The 17,434-nt window shown below is 45.7% G+C and overlaps 1 protein-coding gene and 1 pseudogene across 2 annotated transcripts; one reads left to right on the top strand and one right to left on the bottom strand.

Annotated features, from left to right (window-relative positions):
• LOC130843051 (ferritin heavy chain-like) overlaps nt 1–2,102 on the top strand; it is a 17,438-nt pseudogene extending 15,336 nt beyond the window's left edge.
• LOC130842943 (zinc finger protein 671-like) lies at nt 1,438–17,434 on the bottom strand. Of its 2 annotated transcripts, XR_009050647.1 has the most exons (5): nt 17,162–17,434; nt 11,989–12,115; nt 11,267–11,389; nt 6,158–10,489; nt 1,438–1,537 (listed from the first exon to the last, which is right to left on the bottom strand). XR_009050647.1 is itself a non-coding variant. In XM_057719526.1 (4 exons), exons 1-4 carry the CDS (start codon nt 17,390–17,392, stop codon nt 9,276–9,278), a joined length of 1,695 nt encoding a protein of 564 aa, XP_057575509.1. In that variant the 5' UTR covers nt 17,393–17,434; the 3' UTR covers nt 3,740–9,275. The 2 variants fall into 2 exon arrangements, 1 of the variants encoding a protein (XP_057575509.1); XM_057719526.1 differs by lacking the exon at nt 1,438–1,537 and having other exon boundaries at nt 3,740–10,489.

Raw genomic sequence — 17,434 nt, 5'->3', positions numbered from 1 at the left:
CCCAGTGAACTGATGAATACAGTTATAATTTTATGGTTTTGTCTGAAGTATTACTGACTTTTAATCTGTTTTCCAGATATAAGGAAATATTAACCTTTAAGCTAATTATGACTTATTACAACTTGGTAAATCATACCTCTGTAAGTAGAAGTGAAACATCTTTTCTCTCTACCTGATCCCTCCATAATTTGGAAACTCTTAGTGAGTATTCTTATTTTTTTTAAGATTTATTTATTTATTTTATTTTTTGGCTGCATTGGGTCTTTGTTACTGCATGTGGGCTTTCTCTAGTTGTGGTAAGCGGGGGCTACTCTTTGTTGCCATGCGCAGGCTTCTCATTGTGGTGGCTTCTCTTGTTGTGGAGCACAGGCTCTAGGCATGTGGGCTTCAGGAATTGCAGCATGAGGCTCAGTAGTTGTGGCACAAGGGCCCTAGGGTGCACAGGCTTTAGTAGTTGTGGTTTGTGGGCTCTAGAGCACAGGATCCCTAGTTGTGACAGACGGGCTTAGTTGCTCCGTGGCATGTGGGATCTTCCTAGACCAGGGATTGAACCCATGTCCCCTGCATTGGCAGGTGGATTCTTCACCACAGTGCCACCAGGGAAGTCCCAAGTATTCTTATTTTTATGGCAATGTGGTGATTGGCATAACCTCAGTAAGAATCTCTTCTCCTTATAACAGGACATCATTGGAAACATTGGTCATATTATCACAGCTTTGAGTGAAGCATCATATTTGAGAATACGCATAGAATCAAATATGCTCAGCTTTCAAGAACTAAGGTGGACTTTATGGAACACGAATCCCCTCGGAAAAACAACCTGGAACTCTGCTTACAGTGTTCACGGGTAAATATCCCCACCTCCTGGGAGGTTCAGGAATCGCATGATACTTTGGCACCTTGAAAAGAGAGGAATTCACCCAATTGTGTAGATATTGCAGGCAAAATCTGATAGCACTCCCTTGGTGTGGCTTTCCTTGCCTTGGGAGGCCTCTTAAAAGTTCAGTCTGAGATTCCTTATGAAAAGTTTCAGCAAGGCCAAATTTAAAAGAGCCTATAGAACAGTCTTCCTGGAAAGTAGCTGTGGTTTCCTGCTTCAACAGTGCTTGGACTGATGGGGCTCTGGTTCCCCACCCAGGCCGGCCCTTAGAGCCACCCCTTGCCACCACCTCAGGACATCTCCCAACAGTCCCAAGGTCCCCACCACCATCGCCTCTCCTCAGCCTCCAGCCGAGATGAACTCGTCCCCCTTGCGGTGAACTATTTCCAGGACACAGAGGCCACCATCAACTGCCAGATCAACCTGGAGCTGTACGCCTCCTACCTCTACCTATCCATGTCATACTATTTTGGCCTCGATGATGTGGCCTTGAAGAACTTTGCCAAATACTTTCTTCACCAATCTCATGAGGAGAGGGAACACACTGAGAAACTGATGGAGCTTCAGAACCAATGAAGTGGCCGCATCTTCCTTCAGGATATCCAGAAACCAGACCATGGTGACAAGGAGAATGGCCTGAGTGCAATGGAATATGCCCTGCAGTTGGGAAAAAGTGTGAATCAGTCACTACTGGGGCTACACAAACTGGGTACAGACAAAAATGATCCCCATTTGGGACTTCCCTGGCGGTCCAGTGGTTAAGACTCCACCTTTCCAATGCAGGGGGTACGGGTTTGATCCCTGGTCAGGGAACTAAGATTCCCACATGCTGCATAGTTCAGCCAAAAAATTTAAAAATATATATATACACATATATATTTTAAAAAATTATATATGTAAACATTTTGTATATTTTTAAAAATTGTATGTATTTTTAATTATATAATTTAAATTATATGATATATATTTAAAATATTTAAATTACATTATTTATTTATATATAATATATATATATTTACATATATAAAAGAACTTATTTTAAAAAGTGACTCCCATTTGTGTGAGTTTATGGAGACGCATTACCTGAATGAGCAGGTGAAATCCATTAGAGAATTGGGTTACCACATACCCAACTTGCGCAAGATGGGGCCCCTTTGAATCTGGCATGGCAGAGGCTTTCTTTGACAAGCACACCCTGGGAAATGGTGATACAGAGAGCTAAGCCTTAGGCTGGCTTCCCGGAGCCACGGGGGTGACATCCCTGGTCACCAAGGCAGTGCATGCATGTTTGGGTTACCCTTACCTTTTTTTATAAGTTGTACCGAAACATCTACCTAAGTTCTTTTCTTAGTACCATTCTTTCAAATAAAGTAATTTGGTAACCCCCTCAAAAAAAAATAAAGAGCCTATATTATACACTTATTGAAATCAGGCTTATTTTGCAAATAAGTTAGTTGTAATTTGGCTATATTTGGTGGAAATGATGATAATTTTAGAGAGAAAAAAGTACATTTCAGCAATATATCTTTGTTGGTATTTACTGAATTCTAGTGTTGTTTAGTTGTCTAAGACTCACTTCCTGGATCACTCCTCATTACTATGTTACATTGTTGTAAAGTTTAATTGAATTGTTAAAAGCACACTCTAAGTTGGTTTCCTTTTTTAATTATTATTTTAATTAATTTAATTTCTATTGGCTGTGTTGGGTCTTTGTTGCTTCATGTGGGCTTTCTCTAGTTGTGGCGAGTGGGGGTAACTCTGTTGCAGTGCGCAGGCTTCTCGTTGCAGTGGCTTCTCTTGTTGCGGAGCACAGGCTCTAGGTGTGCAGCCTTCAGTAGTTGTGGCACATGGGCTCAATAGTTGTGGCTCGTGTGCTCTAGAGCTCAGGCTCAGTAGTTGTGATGCACGGGCTTAGTTGCTCCAAGGCATGTGGGATCTTCCAGGACCAGGGATCAAACCCGTGTCCCCGGCATAGGCAGGCAGATTCTTAACCACTGTGCCACCAGGGAACTCCCTAAGTTTGTTTCTGAAGCTTATCACAGACAAGCCATTTGAGATGGCTATTCTCTTGTTCTCTGTACATCCCCTGATTGACCAGTCCCTGCTTCACTCACATGGCTATCCAATCCTCTTTTTTTAAAAATATATATTTATTTATCTGGTTGCTCCAGGTTTTAGTTGTGGCACATGGGACCTAGTTCTCTGATCAGGGATTGAGCCCAGGCCCCCTGCATTGGGAGCCAGGAGTCTTAACCACTGGACCACCAGGCAAGCTCCTCCAGTCCTCTTAATTATAGGGCTTACTCAGTAACTGTCTATGTGCTTGCCCACTGCCTCAGCTGTTGGTTTCCCAGGTAAATGTTGAGCCAACCTGATGTCAATTCCTCCTATAAATGGTAGCCTCCTTCTCCCCCAAGTAGAGAAGTTTTCTGCATGTCCTGCCTGCTGTCACAGTGGGGTGTCACTCCAGGACCTTTTGCTTCAGACTTGTAAGATCTCCTATCCAGTATCCCCCATCCCTTGATGTCTCTGTCACTGACTCTGGGCTCTTTCTTCAGTCTTGAGGCTGGGAAAGTACAGGGCTTGCAGGCCTGCAGGGGGCAATCCAACACACAGTAATCTGTCTTTGGATGAAGATCGAATGCCCCATGACCTGCAACCAGATTATGTATATTGAAAAAGACATCAAATAAAGGACTCTTTACAGCCATGTTGGAAGGGGCCATATCAGGCCTCCTCTCCTGAATGCAGCTCTTTGTTTCTGACACTTGGCTTCAACTGCTGAGACCAGCACTATCAGATCAGGATGAGAAAACTATTCAGTACATCTGAAGTAGACAGCTAACCCAAGATGCCAGACCAGGCCTGTGTACTAATTACTTTGATAATTGCTCAGACTTCTGCTTATGAACCAAACTTATTTTTCTTGGGCTCAATAATATGCAAGTTTCAAAAAAAAAAATCAATTCAGGACTTCCCTGGTAGTCCAGCAGTTAAGACTGCACTCCCAATGCAGGGGGCCCCCGATTCAATCCCTGGTCAGGGAACTAAATCCCACATACATGCCACAACTAAAAGCCTGCATGCCACAACTAAAGATTCCACATGCCGCAACTAAGACCTGGCACAGCCAAATAAATAAGTAAATAAATATATATTTTAAAAGAAAAAAAAAGACTCTGTGCTTCCACTTCAGGGGGCACAGCTTCTATATCCCTGGTTGGGAAAATTCAGCATGTCGCTGGGGTATGGCCAAAAAAACCCCCAAAAAACAAAAAAAAACACCTCAAATCAATTCATTTGCTGAGTTTGTAACCAATGACCTATGTCCAGCACTTCTGGACTACCCTGGTAGATTTCACCTCGCCACAGTTCAGATGGACTAGCCCTTAGGGGTTTTTATCTTAGAAGAAATTCTAGTTCTGTGCAAGTCACTCCCAATACCACTAAGTAGGACCCCCTAACCTGGCCTTTTACTGACATCTGTTCTGAACTTGGACCCTAAATATTCCTTTTCACTGGATGTTAAATATATTGGGCAGCTCCTACTGGGATCCAGAGGATTTATGGAGCACATTTATGGCCTTGGCTCCTCCCAGGTTGGTTAGAAAGATGCACAATTGGTTTCCCTTGTGCTTAAAGTCACCTATGGGTAGCCTCAGGAAAAGCCCCTGCCAACTTGCCTTTAATGCGAGCTCCATGTGGGTACATCAGTTTTCCAACGTTATGATTATTTGACCACGATATTTATTCCTTCACTTAGAACAGATGCCATTATTCACACAGAGGCTTTAAAAAAAATTCACCCAGCAAGCTTTAAACGATAGTAATCACGCCATTAGCTTGCTCAATTTGGAAGTCTCCATGGTAAAAGAGATCCTGCAGAATCGCATGGCCCTTGATGTATTGCCTGCTTCCCAAGGGGGAGCTTGTGCTATGATACATGTTGAAGGTTGTGTTTTCATGTCTGATGTCTTTTTTTTTTTTTAATATATTTATTTGTTGGCTGTGTTGGGTCTTTGTTGCTGCGCGCGGGGTTTCTTTAGTTGCGGTGAGTGGGGGCGACTCTTCATTGTGGTGTGTGGGCGCCTCACTGCCATGGCTTCTCTTGTTGCAGAGCATGGGCTCTAGGCACGTGGGCTTCAGTAGTTGTGGCACATGGGCTCAACAGTTGTGGCTGACGGGCTCTAGAGCACAGGCTCAATAGTTGTGGTGCATGGGCTTAGTTGCTCTGCGGCATGTGGGATGTTCTTGGAGCAGGGATCCAACCCATGTCCCCTGCATTGGCAGGTGGATCCTTAACCACTGCGCCACCTAGGAAGCCTGAGTCTTCTTTTTAAAAAAATTTTTTTGGTGTGGACCATTTTTTAAAAAGTCTTGATTGAATTTGTTTACAATATTGCTTCATGTTTTGTTTTTTTGGTGCGAGGCACGTGGGATTTTAGCTCCCTGACCGGGGATCAAACCCACACCCCCTGCACTGGAAGGCAAAGTCTTAACTACTGGACCGCCTGGGAATTCCCTCATGAGTCCTCTAATATAACCCACCTTATAATACATGAAGAATCAAATTTCCACTCTTATCCCAGTTTAGGGAAAATACTAGGAAAATGATTTGGTTCAGGAAGATCTTAGCTTAAATCTTTAGTAATGATATCATTACTCCTATTGGCAATTTTAATTCCAGTCATGCATAGTCAGGGTGAGGCAACAACCATACAAAATTTCTGCCCATAAATTCCTTCATAAATCATGCTTTCAGCTGCAAGCCTTTCACAGTATTACCATATTTCTGTAATTATACTGTCCTCTAAGTTTTTCATTAGCTATTTAAGTTATAACAATATACTGATCATCAGGGCAAGCAATTGTAAATTTTTCACTGCCCTCAGGTCACTGTATTACCGACATCAATGAAAGTGAACTTGGGATCCCAGCTGGTGGTCCTGAGACCCTGGTCTGCCTATTGGCTCAGTTGTAATCCTCTGCGTTTCCCTGCCTGGTTATAATCAGAACTGGTTCTGAAAAGATTAGTTTCCTCTTTTTATAATCTTAATACTTAAAAAATTAGTTAAGACTAGGATGAACTGAGAGAATATGTCCCAGTTATTTGAACAGATTACCTGTTTTTTACAGTGATCCACCAAAATTTTAGTAGCTACCCCATCTGTTTTTAATGTCACTTTTAACGAACCACCTTAACATTTTTATCTGATTCAGTTCTGAGGTTTTTTTCATCTCATTTATATTGTTACCTTTCTTCTGAATAATCCTTACCTTTCTCCCCAGCATTAAGCCCACTCAAGAGAGCTGAATGTGCCGCCCGTCTTGTCCTCAGCAGTGAAAGCGTGGAGTCTCAACCATTGGACCGCCAGGGAATTCCTGTCTCCTGTTTTATCATGGCATCAGTCAGCAGCTGGTACAGTATCATACTGAGTCCTGGGCTGTGATCTACAGCTCTAATAGCCTCTAGCTGCTTCCTTGTGCCTTTAATTTTGCTCGAACGGTGGGGGAAGCGGCTAAGGAACCATATTCTTGGCTGACATTCCCTGTGTATTTCAATCCATTTAGCAGGACCTACAGCCTCCAGGTCTCACTTACGTTCTTCCTCCTATCCTTGAGTGCAGCATTTGTGCAAACTCAACCCAGGGATGCCCTGGAAACTAGCCTGTTAACAAAAGTCCTTCCTCACCACCATCTGTCCTCTTTCTTTCTGCACGATAACCCCTTAGTCATTACTTGAATTAAAACAAGGGGTCATATAAATATCCTATTCTTATCACCAAATGCAAACATATCAGAAGTATTATAATTGAAGACACTTGCAAGACTCCACAGAGCTTATTCCTATGAGGTTTTCTTAAAAGCAAAGCGTGTGAGGGACTTCCCTGGTGGTCCAGTGGTTAGGACTCTGCACTTCCACTGCAGGGGGCACATGTTCAATTCCTGGTTGGGGAACTAACATCCTACATGCTGCACAGCGCAGCCAAAAAGAAAAAGAAAAAAGAAAAAAAAATCATGTGACATAGAAAGACAAAGAAAAGGCAGGACTACTTTGGGAGTCACAGATCTCCAGGCAGTTTCCCAGACTCTTATTCACACAGTGCTGTGATTCATTTCCAGATTAAGCCACAGACATCCAAGTGGTGAACCCTGGCTTTGAGAGAGCTCAAATCAGAAGATACCAGCAGGGATTTTCATGCCCTTCTGGAAACAGTGGAGCCAGACTGCCTAACCGTTACCATCAGCAATCAACCTGACCCTAGAGTGGTCACAGGATTTTTGGCCACGCTGCGTGGAATGCAGGATCTTAGTTCTTCCACCAGGGATCAGACATGTGCCCCCTGCATTGAAAAGGTGGAGTCTTAACCACTGGACCACCAGGGAAGTCCCTTTCACAGGATTTTTGGATATTAAACAATGCATAATAAATCCTGCTGTCCTTATCTTAGCAAAGTGTCAATGCCAGATATTCAGAAGTCTCTACAGATAAAGCTAAAACTTTTCCAGTCCAGTTTGAAACAAATTCTATCTTACATGAAACAAATGCACAATATATTAAAATTTGTGGGATGCCGCTAATGTAGTACTACTTATAGAGAAACTTACAGTATAAATGACTACATTAGAAGGGAGTTCTCAAATAAATGACACAGTCCACCTTAAGAAAATAGAAAGGACAAATTAAATCCTATATTTACTCCACCATCTCTTTCCCCATGCCCTGGGAGTCAGGGCAGCAAAATTGGCAACCAACTAAAGCTCTTTCAACATCAGTCACCAAGAACACTGTCTTAAGTCACAAAACCCACATCTCTGTAATCCTAGATCTCTTCTCTCAACCCCCACTTTCCTGCCTGTGCAGCAATAGCCTTGTCCTGATTCATCAAGTCTAAGAAAATCCACAAAATGTTTAGATTGTCCTGTGGGTGATCTTGGCCATAGGACAGACATAGCTGTGGAGGTCCTGACAATTTCTGTACCCTCTCATCCTGCACAGCCATAGTGTGGAAATACCTGAGCAGGTACCTGTAGCAGCTACATCTCTATAGGGTGTTGTAATCTCTCCAGCTACTTATTATTCACGCCCAGTGTTTCTGAACCAATATGGTTTCCACCTGGCTCCTGTAGGCCTTCCAGCCTGCCTACCAAATTCTGAACTCAGTCTCCTTGGCAGGTACGAGTCTAGCTGCCTCTTAATAATGCTTGGGTATTTGAAATCTTCTACAGGAACAAGGGACCAACTGCCCCTCTTTTTTTTGTTTTTTGATGACCAATTTTTAAGTTTTTACTGAATTTGTTACAATATTGCTTCTGTTTTACGTCTCGGTTTCTTGGCCACATGGCATGTGGGATCTTAGCTTCCCTGACCAGGGGTTGAACCCACAACCCCTGAATTGGAAGGCAAAGTCTTAACCACTGGACCATCAGGGAAGTCCTCAACTGCCCCTTTGCATACCTACTAATGGACACACAAATAAAACTAGCCTCCAGGCCACAATGATTTCTCTCATAGAGCCCTGAAGTCATTCCTAGAGGGCCTTGGGCAGATGCAAATTGGGCCAAAAGTGGACAGATATTCTTTGCCATCCTGCTGTCCTCTCTGAGGCACAGAAAACCGAGGATTCCCACAAAATGTGTTTATCCTTCATGCTGATAAAACACAATCGTGTCCTCAACACACTCCACACAAGGAACAGAACCCTCAAGATTAAAAGCACCTCAGAGTAAGGACTTTATTATCATACAAAAATGAGCGAGTGTGGGGCACACAGTTCCAGGGCTGGGGAACTTGGAGACTGTGTACGGTCACACTGAGACCAAGAAATTCATGAGGGTTAATCTCTGCAGGCTCCCTGGAGAGCCCACGTGCTGATCCTTTCCATACCTAAACCAGTGATGGTGAAGATGAGGCCCCCTGTATGCCACTGAGGACTGGGGAGACAGCAGAGGTCTGGCTGCCTGACTTGGAACTGACACATGCTGTGGAACTTTGCCAGATGGGAACTGCAGGACGGCTTCCACCTCCGGCAAAGGTGCTTGACAGTTTAGAATGTGAGCCATAGCTCCCAGAAGCGCCTCACATGTGCGGCCCTCATCGGGAACCTTCCTGTGGTGGATGTTCACATATATGAGGCTTCACTCCTGACTGACGGCTCTCACAAAGCCTATGCTCAGAGCTTCCCTCTGGGGAGAGCCATTAGGGTGAGCAGGGAGATGGCACATTCCCTGTACTCTAAAGCCTCTGTCCAGCATGGACTTCCTATGCCGAATAAGGTTTGGTCTCCGGGTAAAGGCTTTCCTATGTCTGCTATATGCACAAGCACTGCTAGGAATTCTCAAGTGTACAGTAAGTTGGGAGCATTGGCTAAGTTTTCCCGCATTCACGGTACCCTCATGGCTTTTCTCCAGTGTGAATCCTCTGGTGGAGAACAAGTGTGTGTTTGCGGTTGAACTCTTTCCCACATTCCCTGCACACATAAGGCCTTTCTCCAGTGTGAACCTTCCAGTGCCGAATAAGGTTTGGCCTTTGGGTGAAGGCTTTCCCACATTTGCTGCACTCATAAGGCTTTTCTCCAGAGTGAACTTTCTGGTGCTGAATGAGTTTAGAGATGCAGCTAAAGGCTTTCCTGCATCTGCTGCACTCATAATCACTGCTGTGAATTCGCCAGTGTACGTTAAGGTGGGAGCTTTGGCTGAAGGACTTCCCACATTCACTGCACTCGTAAGGCTTTTCTCCACTGTGAGTCCTCTGGTGCAGAATCAGTGTATGTTTGCGGTTGAACTCTTTCCCACATTCGTTGCATACGTAAGGCCTTGCTCCCGTATGAACTTCTTGGTGTCGAATGAGGTTAGACTTGCTGCTAAAGAATTTTCCACAATTACTGCACTGATAGAGCCTTTCGCCAGTGTGCACTCGCCTGTGTTCAATCAGGCCAGAGACCTGTCTAAAGAATTTCCCACATTCACTGCACTTGTAAGGCCTTTCACCAGTATGGACTGTCTGGTGTTTGAAAAGGTCACAGCTTTGGCTAAAGAATTTCCCACATTTGCTGCACTCATAAGGCCTTTCTCCAGTGTGGATTCTCTGGTGCCGAGCAAGTGTGTCTTTCCGAGTGAACACTTTACCACATTCACTGCATTTATGAAGCTTCTGTCCAGTGCTAAGGGCTCCCCCAAGCTCAGTGCTCTTGCAGGACTTCAGTCTGTCATGAGGGACCCGGTGCTGAAGGCCAGAGGTGGCTGGCAAGTCCATTCTGCCCTCACCGTGTACGTAGGTCTTCTCCGGCACACAGATTCTGCACCTTTGCACAGAGTTCCTGTCCTCATCCCTCCTGAAGAATTTCTCTCCACTGTGCTGCTGGTGGTGCTGGTGAAGGTCTGTGCTGAACCAGGACTGCTTCCCACATGCCTCACATGTGTGTGGTTCCTGCCTGGCTTTCCCCAGCTGGTAGTCAGTCAGGTGTAAGATGTCTTCCAATAATGGGCCAGACAGGTCATATGGGTTGGTCTTCAGACCCACCATAGGAGTCCTGAACTGTGACACTCCTTCCAAAGAAACACTCTGCTCAGAGGAAACAGCCTCAGCCTCTGCTCCACACCAATGACCTGAAAGCAGCGAAGCACCAGATGAGATACATGTTGACTTTGGGGGAGGGGCAGCCCCATTGTAAATGTGTCTGACACCCAGGATAAGTCCATGGGACTGTTTACACAACAGAGAGGCAGGCACAGGCTGAGGAAAGGGTTGCCATGCAGAGCGGGACCTCTGAAGGTCACAGAAGGTGGGAGGCCTCCAGAAGGCAAGGACATGAGAATAGAATATAGCAAACAGCTTCCAGTCAGATGCTGGCTGTTGGGACAGGTAAGTTCAAGGCAGGTCATGTCCAAGCCCAGTAAATTCCAATCACAAGGGAGTAGCTGGTGTTCAAAGACTACTGAAGGGGACTTCCCTGGTGGCACAGTGGATAACACTCCACGCTCCCAATGCAGGGGGCCCGGGATCGATCCCTGCTCAGGGAACTAGATCCCACATGCATGCCAGAACTAAGGAGCCCGCCTGCTGCAGCTAAAACCCAGCACAACCAAATAAATAAAATAAATATTAAAACAAAAAATGAAGACTACTAAAGGATATGTGTACATCTCGTGACACTTTAAGTGCAGGCCTGTGTTGCAGACAAAGGCAGACTGACCAGTAAGGAGGGACGGGTGCAAGGCGGATGCCAGGGGCCAGAAGTCAGACTAGAAATGAGTCACAGTGTCCAGAACGGGGAAGGACAGGTACAAACACTGTGTGGTTGAAATCAAACAGCAGCAGAAACAGTCAGTATCTCTGGATTTGAACCCTACCTTGACATCATGCCCCCCCCAATGTCCACTCACCAGGTCCGGGTCCCTTCTGAGCCTCCTTCTCTGGGGCTGGAGTCATATCCACCTGGGCAGGCATCCAGGGCTCTTCCTCTTGCTCCAGCTGTGGGACTAAGCATGATCTGGAGGGTGCAATTCCTAAGGGAAACCCAGGACAGGTGAGTACTGGCTCAGAGCAGCCCACCCTGTGACAGACCACAAGTTAAAAAAAATAATAATTATTACTGGGACTTCCCTGGTGGTCCAGTGGTTAAGACGCTGAGCTTCCACTGCAGGGGGCGCAGGTTTGCTCCCTGGTCGGGGAACTAAGATTTTGCATGCCGCACTTCTTAGCCAAAACAATAATAATAATAATAATTACAAAAAGAACCATGCAGGACCCATTCAAGGGTCTCCATAAGTAGCGACTGTGTGAGTGCCTGTAACTCCTGGTACAGTGGAGCCCCAGAAAATGTCACCTGGAGGAAGGGGCCAGAACCTTGGGCATGGAGGTGTCATAATTCTGGACAGATTCACCAGCCCAGGAAGTGACCACAACTTATGGCCTCCAAAGGGCAAACCATGTCTTGTGACCCCCACACCTGTGGCTGCATGGCTTCGGGGCTGCCCAGTAAGAAGGGAGGACACGCTACAGAGCTTACCCTGGCATCTACTCCAGAAAACACAGCAAGAAGGCAGTTTGAGGAGGACAGAGGGGTCCCAGGGGAAAGGAGATGGGGTTGGTGAGAGGGTCTTACCCAGGGAGGCTAAAAGTGCCAAGTTCTCCAGCATCACATCCTGGTACAGGAGTCGCTGAGCCTCATCAAGGAGCTTCCATTCTTCCCAGGAGAAGTACACAAACACATCCACGGAGATGGCACCGCCCTGCAAAGACGGGGACATCAAGGTCCATGAAAAGTGTCTCAACTGAGTATCCCCCACTACCTACCCACAACAATGGCCTGCTCACCCAGGCCCCAGGGCCCGAGTCAAAGGAAGTACCATGCATCAGTACCATCGGTCCTTGCTCTCTCCTGACTACCCGTAGTGGTCAGTGCGTCAGCCCAGAGCAACAAGTGGGCTGGGAGACAGATGCCATCCAACGCCTGAGCCCAGCCCAGTTCCCCTGGGGATGCCATAACACACTTCTGGGACATACTTCCTAAACCTGGGCTCACTTTCCTCACCCCAGTAACAGGGTCCTATGACAATCAGTTTATACTCCCGCCTCTCCTGCACATCACTCTCTGGACGGTGCCTCCCTCACATCTTCAGCTATGTACCACCAACCTCCCGGCCCACACCACAGATAACACCCCGACTCCGTGCATGTCACTCTGCACACAGCACGGAGAGAACACTCAGCAATACAATCAGGATGCCATCCTGTCCCAAACCTCCAACAGCCCCACTGCTGAAGCCCCCACTCTTGCTTTAAAGACCTCACAATCTAAACTGCAGGGACCTAGAACCACATACACACCTCAGTTACTCTGAGCCCTCTTCCATTTCTCAGTTGTACATTGTATTAAATTTTCTATTACTGCTGCAACAAATCACTAGTAGCTCAGCGGCTTAAATCAGCACAATATATCAGCTTATATCTGGAGGTCTTGAGTCCAAAATGGGCCTTGCTAGGCTGAAAGTCAAGATGCCAAGAAGCTCATATTCCTTTTGGCAGGTCCACAGAAGAATCTGTCTCCTTAGCTTTTCAAGCTTCTGAAAACCTCCTGCATTCTTGACTCCTTGCCCCTTCCTCCATCTGCAAAGTCAGCAACTATCGTTCTGACATCTGTCTCCTTCAAATCTCCTTCTTTGACTCTGATCCTCCTGTGATTACACTGGGTCCACTGGATAATGCAGGATAATCTGTCCACCTCAAGATCATTAACTTAATCACACATATAAAGTCCCTGCTGAGGGACTTCCTGGTGGTGCAGTGGTTAAGAATTCACCTGCCACAAGAGGGCAGACAGCATTATCAAGCAGTATCAGCAGTATTTCATCTTGTGGAACTGAAAACCACAGCCACAGAAAGATAGAGAAAATGAAGAAGCAGAGGACTTTGTACCAGATGAAGGGACAGGACAGAACCCCAGAAAAACAACTAAATGAAGAGGAGGTAGGCACCCTTACAGAAAAAGAATCAGAATAATGATGATGAAGATGATCCAGGACTTTGAAAAAAGACTGGATGCAAAGATCAAAAAGTTTACCAAAGACCTAGAAGAATTATAGCACAAAGAAACAGAGATATGCAACACAATAACTGAAATGAAAAATACACTAGAAGGAACCAATAGCAGATTAACTGAGGCAGAAGGGCGAATAAATGACCTGGAAGACAGAATGGTGATAATCACTGATGCAGAAAAGAATAAAGAAAAAAGGATGAAAAGAACTGAAGACAGTCTAAGAGACCTCTGGGACAACGTTAAACGCACCAACTTTCACTTTATAGGGGTCCCAGAAGGAGAAGAGAGAAAGAAAGGACTCGAGAAAATATTGGAAGAGATTATAGTTGAAAACTTCCCTAACATGGGAAAGGAAATAGCTACCCAAATCCAGGAAGCGCAGAGAGTCCCAGTCAGGATAAACCCAAGGAGAAACATGCCAAGACACAGAGTAGTCAAACTGACGAAAATTAAAGACAGAGAAAAGTTATTAAAAGCAACAAGGGAAACGGGCTTCCTAGGTGGTGCAGTGGTTAAGAATTCGCCTGCCAATGCAGGGGACACGGGTTCCATCCCTGTTCCAGGAAGATCCCACATGCCATGGAGCAACTAAGCCCACGCACCACAACTATTGAGCCTGCACTTTAGAGCCTGTGAGCCACAACTATTGAGCCCATGTGCTGCAATTACTGAAGCCCACGTGCCTAGAGCCCATGCTCTGCAACAAGAGAAGCCACGGCAATGAGGAGCCCACGCACCACAACGAAGAGTAGCCCCCACTCACCGCAACTAAAAGAAAGCCCGCGCACAGCAAAAAAGACCCAACACAGCCTATAAAATAAATTAATTAATTTAAAAAAAAAGCAACAAGGGAAAAATGACAAATAACATACAATGGAACTCACATAAGGTTAACAGCTGATTTCTCAGCAGAAACTCTGCAAGCCAGAAGGGAGTGGCACGATATATTTCAAGTAATGAAAGGGAAGAACCTACAACCAAGAATACTCTACCCAGCAAGGATCTCATTCAGATTCGACGGAGAAATCAAAAGCTTTACAGACAAGCAACAGCTAAGAGAATTCAGCACCACCAAATCAGCCCTACAACAAATGCTAAAGGAACTTCTCTAAGCCGGGAACATAAGAGGAGAAAAGGACCTACAAAAACAAAACAATTAAGAAAATGGTAATAGGAACATACATATCGACAATTACCTTGAATGTAAATGGACTAAATGCACCAACCAAAAGAAACAGACTGGCTGAATGGATACAAAAACAAGACCCATAAATATGCTGTCTACAAGAGACCTACTTCAGACCTAGGGACACATACAGACTGAAAGTGAGAGGATGGAAAAAGATATTCCACGCAAATGGAAATCAAAAGAAAGCTGGAGTAGTGATACTCATATCAGATAAAATAGACTTCAAAATAAAAAATGTTACAAGAGACAAGAAAGGACATTACATAAAGATCAAGAGATCAATCCAAGAAGAGGAGATAACAATTATAAATACATGTGCACCCAATATAGAAGCACCTCAATACATAAGGCAAATGCTAACAACTATGAGGGAGGAAATGCAAGGCAGAAACAGAGACACAGATGTAGAGAACAAACATACGGACACCAAGTGGGGAAAGCAGGGAGGGTTGGGGGAATGAACTGGGAGACTGGGATACCAAATTGTACACTCTAAATATATGCTGTTTATTGTCTGTTAACTGTATCTCAATAAAAGTTCTCAAAAAAAAAAAAAAAGAGAGAGAGAATCCACCTGCCAAGGCAGGGGACACAGGTTCGATCCCTGGTCTGGGAAGATCCCACATGCTGCAAAGCAACTGAGCCCTTGAGCCACAACAACTGAGTCTATTATGCTCTAGAGCCAGCGTGCCACATCTACTGAAGCCTGCTCACCTAGTGCCCGAGCTCTGCAACAAGAGAAGCCATCGCAATGAGAAGCCCACACACCTCAACAAAGAGTAGCCCCTGCTCGCCGCAACTAGAGAAAGCCCCCGCATAGCAACAAAAGACAATGCAGCCAATAAATAAACAAATAAATTTATTTTTTAAAAAAAAGGAATGAAACTGGGTCATTTGTAAGAGACGTGGATGGACCTAGAGACTGTTATACAGAGTAAAGTAAGCCAGAAAGAGAAAAATATCGTATATTAATGCATATATGTGTAATCTAGAAAAACGGTATATATGATCTTATCTGCAAAGCAGAAATAGAGACAGAGATGTAGAGAACAAACGTATGGACACCAAGGGGGGAAAAGGGGGTTGGGATGAATTGAGAGATTGGGACTGACATATATACACTACTGATACTATGTATGAAATAGATAACTAATGAGAACCTACTGTACAGCACAGGGAACTCTACTCAGTGCTCTGTAGTGACCTAAATGGGAAGGAAATCCCAAAAAGAGGGGACATATGTATATGTATAGCTGATTCACTTTGCTGTACAGTAGAAACTAACACAACATTGTAAAGCAACTATACTCTAATAAAAATTAAACACACACACGCGCGCGCGCACACACACACACGGAAGCTGAGACAATCTATCATATGGCATTTGAGGTATTTTGTTGCTTTGGCAAGACTGAGTAAAGTGGAATCACTCCTAGCACTGAAGGACACTTCAGTGTGTGTTTCTCTTAGAACAGGTTGTTCAAAAGCAAGGGTAACTGTCATCAGACACCAATTTTATGACAACCCATCTTCTGTTGCCAGGCAGGTTCCTCATGCCCTACAAAGCATTCTCGACATGCAGACACTGGACAGACAGAATGCCACTCCTTTGTGGAGGGAAGTCTCAAATATGCCCACACTTCCCCTGCCGCCTCCATCCACTGCCCTCTCCTGTCACCAAAAGGACCATCTGAAATACCATACTTAAGATTGCCACCCCTAAATCTGATCTCCAGGCTTTGACCTAGTCCAGGACACTCTTTACACCCTGTGGACATCTCCAACTCAGCCCCTTCTCCAGAATCACAGAACTTCCAGTCCAGCTGCCCATGTAACACCTCCACTCCAGGCATCTCAGAATCACCCAGGTCCACTCTGAAAACTGCTCCCTAGTTTGACTTCCTGATTTCCATTTTGAAGATATCCATAAAAAAAAAAAATTAAAAACTGGGTTTTTCACTATCAATCACAGCCTCATCCGATGCAGCAGGAAATGTTGGTGATGGTATCTTTAAAATATACCCACAACCTGACCATTTCTTTCCCCTCTCCTGGCACTACTCTGGTCCATCCACCATCAAGACATTCCTGGAAGCCGCTGCAGTAGTCCCCTTGTGGGTCTCCACGCACCCATCCTCACATTTCCTGCTCCAACCTAATCTGTTTCGTCCGGCGCAAAATATGGGATACTTTAAAAATTTCTGCTCAGATCAAGCACTTCTATTCAAAACTCTTACGGCTCCCAGAGCGCTCATGATGAAAGTACAGCTCCTCAACCCAGGTGTGACTCACATCCTGCTCTGTGCTGACAAGACACAATCCCCCAGCTCCCGAATTCCTCTGGCTCAGTCCAACCTCCAAGCCTTTGCACCTATCGGTCCCTCAGCCTGTAACCCTCTCCCACGCATGATCACACTGTCAGAGCTAAGGCCCCACCACCCTGGACACCGGGGCTGGGGCTGCGAGCACGTGAGTAGGCGCCCCGCACTCGGGGCTTCAGTGTCTGGTGGGGTGAGGGCGGTGCGGGCCCGGAGGACAAGCGTTTACCTGAGGCGAGTCCCTCAGCGCCGCCGCCGCCATCGGACTCTGTGGTCGGAGGCCGCGGGGAGAGGCGGGCAATCGGAATGCGGACGAGGATACCGCGATCCCAAGACCCGCCCCAGCGGCGGGGTCACCGCAGGCGTCTCCACTGCCAAACCTCGGCTCGCCTTCGAGCGGCGCGCACAACTCCTCCTCACGCGCCTTCCCGATTCCTCCACCCTCGGCCCTACCCAGCATTCAAGAGCCCCAACTCGCGCAGAACCTCACAAGGACCCACAA

The sequence above is a fragment of the Hippopotamus amphibius genome, unplaced genomic scaffold (genome assembly GCF_030028045.1).
Source record: "Hippopotamus amphibius kiboko isolate mHipAmp2 unplaced genomic scaffold, mHipAmp2.hap2 H_1, whole genome shotgun sequence".
Classification (NCBI taxonomy): Eukaryota; Metazoa; Chordata; class Mammalia; order Artiodactyla; family Hippopotamidae; genus Hippopotamus; species Hippopotamus amphibius.
The sequence above is the reverse complement of the archived record's forward strand: the minus strand, read 5'-3'. Positions and strand labels throughout refer to the sequence as shown.

Excerpts from the sequence above, each read along its gene's own strand:
- LOC130842943 (XM_057719526.1), bottom strand. The coding sequence starts at position 17,392 with ATGCTGGGTAGGGCCGAGGGTGGAGGAATCGGGAAGGCGCGTGAGGAG. Across the intron at positions 12,116-17,161 it reads CGCTGAGGGACTCGCCTCAG|GGCGGTGCCATCTCCGTGGA; the intron begins GTAAACGCTTGT and ends CCGTCTTTGCAG. Across the intron at positions 11,390-11,988 it reads GGCACTTTTAGCCTCCCTGG|GAATTGCACCCTCCAGATCA; the intron begins GTAAGACCCTCT and ends GGTTTCCCTTAG.